The sequence below is a fragment of the Laccaria bicolor genome, genomic scaffold, assembly GCF_000143565.1.
Source record: "Laccaria bicolor S238N-H82 LACBIscaffold_67 genomic scaffold, whole genome shotgun sequence".
Taxonomy (NCBI): Eukaryota; Fungi; Basidiomycota; class Agaricomycetes; order Agaricales; family Hydnangiaceae; genus Laccaria; species Laccaria bicolor.
The window spans coordinates 171208-178689 of NW_001889938.1; the positions used below are offsets into that span (position 1 = coordinate 171208).

At 50.1% G+C, this 7482-nt stretch overlaps 3 protein-coding genes across 3 annotated transcripts; 1 reads left to right on the top strand and 2 right to left on the bottom strand.

The window, feature by feature from the left end:
• Nucleotides 1–902: 902 nt before the first annotated feature.
• Nucleotides 903–2781, bottom strand: LACBIDRAFT_334646 (uncharacterized protein; the record flags this gene model as incomplete). Its single annotated transcript, XM_001889441.1, has 3 exons — nucleotides 903–2021; nucleotides 2076–2364; nucleotides 2435–2781. 3 exons carry the CDS (start codon nucleotides 2779–2781, stop codon nucleotides 903–905), a joined length of 1755 nt encoding a protein of 584 aa, XP_001889476.1.
• A 396-nt stretch (nucleotides 2782–3177) lies between these two features.
• On the bottom strand, nucleotides 3178–4239 carry LACBIDRAFT_295873 (uncharacterized protein; the record flags this gene model as incomplete). The annotated part of the gene is made up of 5 exons (XM_001889442.1): nucleotides 3178–3219; nucleotides 3326–3649; nucleotides 3718–3827; nucleotides 3887–3985; nucleotides 4053–4239. 5 exons carry the CDS (start codon nucleotides 4237–4239, stop codon nucleotides 3178–3180), a joined length of 762 nt encoding a protein of 253 aa, XP_001889477.1.
• Nucleotides 4240–5835: 1596 nt separating this feature from the next.
• LACBIDRAFT_147303 (uncharacterized protein) lies at nucleotides 5836–6680 on the top strand (the record flags this gene model as incomplete). Its single annotated transcript, XM_001889400.1, has 4 exons — nucleotides 5836–6054; nucleotides 6091–6157; nucleotides 6203–6582; nucleotides 6636–6680. Coding segments are annotated over 4 exons (711 nt in total), but the record flags the coding sequence as incomplete, so codon positions are not given.
• Between the last annotated feature and the right edge of the window lie 802 nt (nucleotides 6681–7482).

Genomic DNA, 7482 nt, shown 5'->3' on the forward strand with positions numbered 1-7482 from the left:
TTTCGACTTGTAAATTCAACAACACCAAACACTTTTCTCCTCGGGTCCCGCCACCAGCGTCAACGATGGGAGCTGGCGCCTTTCCGATTTGCTGATAACGCCAAAAATAATAACAGGGAGCGGTCAGGTTTTGAGATTCAAGACAAGGCGATATGTAACAAGCGACAACAGTCATGTCAAGGGCACTAGGACTTGTGAAGCCAGCTGCGCTTTTCCAATTTCCTTCAACAGAACGTCAAAATCGAATAACAGACAGCAGTCCAGTTTTTCGAGATTCAAGAATGCAAGGAGAAACGAAATATTCAATTGATCATGAAACAACTTGAAGTAATACAATTCATTTTCATTCATGTGGTCCACAAGAAGTCCGAGGTTTCGCCACTTCAACAGAGAGAGAGAGCGTGAAAGAGGGAGAGGGAAATTAAAAGGAAAGGAAGAAAAAAAAGAAAAGAGGGTGGGGGGTACAACGATGAATTTGAACAGCGCTCGGTCGGATGATTCAGAGGTGTGGATGCGATGAGGTTGGTTTGGTTTGGGGGTAACGACGTGAAGAATGAACAATGTAGAAAGGGATGATGATGAGTGAGATATTGTAGAAAAGAAAAGAAAAGAAAGAAAGAACGTTTATAATAACCCACAACACGGGGCTGAGTTGATACATTCAAAAAATACAGAGATTCACGAAAAAGAAAAAAAAACAGCCGGAAATAAGGGACGACAAGAAAAAAAAGAAGAGGAATAGAGGATGAGAAAGAACAATGTGTGTGTGTTGAGTGTGGAGAAGAGAAGAAGAGGGTGAGATCCAGGAGAGGAGCGAGGGTGATATCTTGGTGTCGATGTCGATGTCGATGTTCTTCCGTGTGCATGTATCAATCATTGTATAATTTCCTTCCTTCCTTCCTTCAATCCATATCCATCTCCATCTCCATCTCCATCCCATCCCACTCCACACTCCTCTCCTTCCCACCACCACCAACAACCATATCCTCATCCTCCTCCCTAACACTAAACCCAACACTCAACTCGTCTTCTTCCCTCTTCCACATCCTCGTCGCACTCCTTCCAGTAAACGCATATCTCCCCCCACCAACAGCATAATCGTCCGCATCAACATCCACATCCACATCCACGCTCTCCTCGCTAGCCGAGTTGGAACGCGAGCGGGATTGGGAGGATACGGAGACGCTGCGTAGCGACGAGCGGGGGAGTGACCACCCTCCTCCCCCCACTCCTCCATTGGTAGCTGGGGGTGCAGCATTCCTCGCACGACCAAGGCTACTCCGCTCTTCAGAAGGCGAATGAGAATGTGGATACGACGATCCATTCGTACCGCCATACGAAGACGGGGCATAGTGCGAGTGCGAGTGCGAGCCGTTGGTATGTCGCGAGGACCAGGATTCGCCATGAGAACCTCTGTACCCCGCATACGTGTTCGTGTTCGAAGCTGGGACGGGCATGGGTACCGCTGGGGTTCCCCTAACCGCAACTGGTGCGGTACCCCCTCCTCGTACAGCGATCCCTTGGGTACCCTGCGGTACAGAAACAGTCGTCGTCGTAGTGGGCACGCTGACCAACCCCGGCCTAACCTGCGTAACGTTCGACGGGATAGAATAATCATGCAACCTCGGACCCGTCGAGTTGGAACGTGAGAATGTCGATGGGGCTGGTACGGAGCTTGACACTGGAAACGCGGAAGAGCTCGAGGCGGGAAGGAGGGGTGTCCCTTCTGCCTCGACGGGATCTGCGCGGGGGAGCGAGCCACCTGAGAGGAAGGATGGCCAGAGGGATCGGTCTTCTGGGAGAGAGGTGCCGCCTGATGCGGAGGGGGCGATGTGTGAGAGGATGGCTGCTGCCTGGGACAGGATAAGGGTTAGTTGTTGTGTAGGCACATTTTGGGAAATGAGGGGTACCTCGAGAAGTTGTACTTGCTGGTGTTTGCTGAGTACAAACTTGGAGGCTTCGCGCCAGTGTGGGGTATGTTCCCACCGATGCTTGATGAGGCACGAAGGGTGGCGATATATCTACAACCAAAAAATGGTTGAGCGTCATTCTGTGTGTCAAAGCAAGTTGTTTACCTTTGAACAACTTTCACACTTGTGGTCTACACCCCGCTTCTTTGCACCCTTTCCATTAGTTATGGGAATGGGGGTCGCGGAAGCTTTGTTACTGCTCGCGATAGAAATAGACTGTGGAATATTGCTCCCGTCAGTGAGAGGTAATGAGGCCTCTGAAGTAGTAGTAGGAGCCGGTGCAAGGGACCGAGAAACACCCGACAAGGAGGTGGATATCTGCTGTGGGTGAATGGAAGGAGGCGAGGAGGAGAGGGAGAGGGAAGCGAGGGAGAGCGCCGCCGCCGTCGTTTGCCTGTGGGGAAGTCAATGATGAGTGATCGTCGGACCGATCATGGGGAGGGGAAAAAAGTTACGACACGTACAAGGGTCGATTAGCAGCTTCTCGTGCATCGCTGAGTCTCCGCCTGGTCTTGCCTGTGGATGCGAGGCGGCGGTGGGACTTTGTGCCGTTATTGAGAGAGGAGGCTAGTGGGCCTGAGGGGGGCGTTTGCGGGGCGAGGGTGGTGTCAGAGAAAGTGGCTGAACCATTGGCATTGGCGCCGGACCCCGAAATGGGAATGGGCGCAGCACCCTCTGCAGCGAAGGAGAGGGAGAGTAACGAGTTTATTGCGTCGGATTGCTGTGGGCGAGAATGTGTGAGTGAGCTGGGCGAGAGAGGAGAGGAGAGAGATAGGCTTGCGGTGAGAGGAGGAGTATTGGTGGCGTCCATGAGTGATGAGAAGAGTACAGCGTCAATGAGTACAACGTCGAGGAGTACAACGTGGAGAGAGAGATATATACAACTAGAGGATATACAAGGGCTTGTACGAGGAGTGCACAAGGAGCATAACAGAAGAGAGAAAAAATAATAAACTCGACTGTTTGCTCAGCCACAACGTGTGTCCATTGCTCACCCTGACTGCCTCTTTTGGGACATACTGCTCATTCTTGCCATTTATCACAACATTCGGTCCCAGACATTCATCGAACACCTCCTTCTACCACTAGATTTCCTCTATCTCGCTTGCCACATACTTACGTTTGGGTCTGGACAACCTTTCACTGCTTTATCATGCTGTCACTCTATACTTTATTGACAGGACTGCGCCGGATCCAATAAACTTTGTCAATGACGTTTGACACCGAGCGCTTCCAGGCGCTTCGTCCCCTAGTGGTTATAATAATACACTCCCTCAAGCCCTCACAAATCTCATCCAGGCAGCCGAAACACCCACACCAAGCGAAAACGCAATCAACACCTTCAAATCACACACCTCTCCAATGGCCAGTGATTTCAATGTCAATCCCCAGCCCTTGGTAGTCCCACTAATACAAACAATCTCCTCATCACTCTGAATGACATGCCCCTCCCGCTTCTCAAACGGCCTCGTCGAATCAGGCGCGACCAATACACCAGGTAACCCGTCCAAACTCTGCGTATTCTTCAGTTTCCAATAATACTTTAACCCCTTTTCCGGAAGCGGGGGTTCACCATGAGCTGAAGCGGATATGTCCTCGTCCTCTTTCCGAGCGAAGGATTCTTTCAGCTTTAGCCTGTGCGCTTTGAATGTGTATAGCGGGACTGCGTAGCCGCATGACTGTTCATGCGTTCGTCGTGTAGTGAGTGAAAGGGAGGGAGGAGGGAAAGGAGAGGAAAGGGACGTACGGAGCTGACTTTATACACGTCCAGCATAATTACAGAACGCGAGCCTGGTTGTCTTTTATCGACGGATATAATGGATTCGTATTCGGGTGTGCCGAATTCGTGTACGGTTCCTTTAAATGCATCAACGTTCAAGAATCAATTCCGACATCTAAGTAGTGGCAGGAAATACCTCGTCCAAAAAGCCTCGTAATCCTAGGCGGCCCCTCAAAAGCACAAAACATAATCGTTATACGTCCATTTTCACGTACGTGCGCAATAGTTTCTACACCTACACCACACCCATTCCTCCTTTAACTCCTCATCCAATTCCTGGGCTTGTAAGTAGAAGTACGCACCACTGCCACTAAGATCCTCATACCACACCGTCTTCCTATCCACAATGTTGAACGTCCCTTCGTACCCTTTTGGCGAGACGTTGATGTGGCCGGTTGGGGAGAGGGGGGCGGTGGCGACCCAGAACATTTTTTGGGATTGGATCCAGGGGATGAGGAAGTCTGGGATTTCGGGGTAGAATTGGACCATTGGTGGATGGAGAGAGAGGGGAGGGGGTGAGTCAGGACTTGTCGGGAATGATCATGAGGTTTGCAATGAGTCCGAGATAGGTGTTGAGGAAGGTGTTTGTTATCTTATCTTATCATATGACTTTCTAGTTATTTTCTCATCTCAACAAATCGACTCTTACCATCAAACGTCGTCCTACGTTTCAGCGACCAGTCCAAAAACGAGTTGAAAGCCTTAAACATTGAAATTGTCGACTCCGTCACCGCTACAGCTTTTTTCGGACTACGATTCCATGCAAAACTCTTCAGCCGAGCGACTCCTAGAGTCTGGATGTCCAAAAACAAGTTGTCCGTTTGGGACGTATCCAGGTGAGGTTATCATTTTATCTCAGGCCCTGGTCAAATCCCTTACCTTTGCACATCTTTCATCACCATCAAGGCGGCGAACGTCAGCTAGCAACCAGTTCAAAGACGGGTTGAAGCCCTCAACATAAAAATTGTTGACACCGTCACCGTTACACCTTTTTTCCGGACTACGATTCCATTCATCATTCTTCAGCACGAATGGCCGACCGACTCCGAGCCTAGCGTCTGCTTGATCAAAAACAGGTTGTCCGTCTGGGACGTATGCGGGTGACAAGGCGTGGTATTCCATTAAGCCCTCTCCGGGTCGGGTCGACCAACTCCTAGCCTAGAGTCCGCTTGACTAAAATCAGGTTGCCCGTCTGGGACGTATCCAGGTGACAAGACGTTGTTCGGAAAGCTATTCCGAAAATCCCTCTCCTGGTCGGGTCGACCAACTCCGAACCTAGAATCTGCTTGACCGAAAACAACTTTTCCGTCTGGGACGTATCCAGGCGACAAGACGTTGTTCGGAAAGGTATTCCGTTAATCCCTCTCCGGGTCGGGTTGTTGGCTTATGGTGCTTTGAAGTTCAAAATCTCTGCGCGTTCTTTGTGTTTGCTCCCAATGGTCTATCTGTGACTCTCTGGTTGTTCCCCGACTCTCTACTAGGAGGGTTGGTTCGGTCGCGAACTGCAACTGAATAAAACTTCATGGAACGCTCGAGGACTTTTCTTCGCGCCCTTGCTCATAGATTCACGGCCCTCTAGCTTCGATTGGGTCACGTAGTGCTGCGGCGTGGGTCAGCAACTTTAAAAACCTAGCAAGATGCAATAAGGTTGCTTATATAAGCAACTCTACTGAACGAACACCACAATGACCACTCGACTCGACAACCTCAACATATCAGGTTCTGGCGTTGGCCCAAATCCTCAAGACCATAAACTCGATGATCACCTTCCCACCGGTATGCTTCCATTTTCAAACTCAATTAGATTTGAAGTCGGGATATCTAGACTCAACCCAAGATACCCAACGAGGCTGCCAAGACGGTGCTGATGGTGCTCTACTCAGGGATCGTACTCAAAGCAAGCGCGGAGGGGAGCGAAACGAGATGAATAATGTCCAACAGGGTCGTGGATCTGGCTACAACGACTTCCAAGCCAGCGCTTTTCAGAATGTTGAACTCAAACCCGTCGCACCTCTTCGGATGTCTGCCAACCGTTGGGACAGGAGGGCGATGCCGATCGATCCTGATTCACCCGTATTTGTTGATCGCAAGGTCACGGCTCTACTCAACAAGTTGACCATGCAGAAGTTCGATTCCATCTCTGATCAAGTTATCGCTTGGGCGAATAAATCGGAGAAAGAGAAGGACGGAAGGACTCTCGTTCAAGTTATCAGACTCGTCTTTGAGAAGGCTATTGATGAAGCTATTTGGTCAGAGATGTACGCTCGCCTTTGGAGGAAAATGATGGAACAGATTAGCTCCAAAGTTCAGGATCACGGAATCAAGAGCCTTGACGGAAAGCCCATTGCTGGTGGTCAACTCTTCCGAAAATACATGCTCAACAGATGTCAAAAAGATTTTGAGCGCGGTTGGGTAGCGAAGGAGGCAACCGCTGCTGCTGCTGCTGTCAAAGCTTCGAGGGATGAAGCTGCAAAGGCTGTCATCCGGCAGAGCAAGGAGGGTGGAACTGAGAAAGTCGCGCTATATTCTGACGAATACTACGCTGCACAGAAGGCCAAGCGACAAGGTCTCGGTCTGATCAAGTTTATTGGCGAATTCTTCAAACTACAGATGCTGACCGAACGTATTATGCATGAGTGTGTCAAGAAACTACTCGGAAATGTGGAGAACCCCGAGGAGGAAGAGATCGAAAGTTTGTGCACATTGCTGACCACTGTCGGCGCCAGTTTCGACACACCGAGGGCCCGGGCCCATATGGAGGTCTATTTCTCTCGGATGAAAGAGCTTTCCAAGAACCAGAATGTCAGCTTACGAATGCAGTTCATGTTGCAGGTCGGTATCAATTTTTCAACATTGGCTCAACCGCACTAATTCAAAATGTTCAGGATATGATTGAGTTGCGAGAACGGAAGTGGGAATCTCGCAACGCAGTTGCTGCACGAGCTGCTGAACGAGCGCTTAAATCCCGCTCGCAATAGCCTAGCTGCCATATCGCGCCTCCCCCCTGAAATACTCTCCAAAATATTTATTTGTTGCGCAGCCACATACGAGCCCTCCATCCATTGGGTTAAAGTCACCCACGTCACACGCCATTGGCGAACAGTGGCTATTGGTTGCCCTCGCTTATGGACAACGCTCATTTTCTCGCGACCGAGGTGGGTGGGAGAGATGCTGAAGAGGTCCAAAATGGCTCCGCTTGTCATTGATGCCGAGTATGGATCCTACATGGGCTCAAAAACGACTGAAGCCATTCAACTGGCCATGAACCACATTTCCCGTGTACGGGAGTTGAGCATAGATTCTCAGCCTGAGAGTGCATCATTTGGAAATGTTTTCTCAAGTGTCCCGAGAGCAGCACCTATGCTTCGGACTCTGGTGCTGTCTGCCCCAACAAACCATTATGCGGATCCCTTTCATGACAATTACTCCATTCCTCCGGAGCTCTTTATTGATGACTCCTCTCAGCTCCGACGCCTCGAACTGACACATTGCAATCTTGATTGGACGTCCCACCTTCTCAAAGGTCTTACATACTTGAAAGTTCACAAACCTGCTTCAGGATCTAGACCATCTACGCACCTTTTTCTGGATGTTCTAGAGCAACTTCCAACCCTCACAGTCCTTGACCTGGACGATGCTCTTCCCCATGTCGGCGATGGCTCTTCGGCGTCATACCAACGCAATGTTAAACTGCGCTCGTTGACAAATTTCCATCTCGCGGGGGGATCCTCT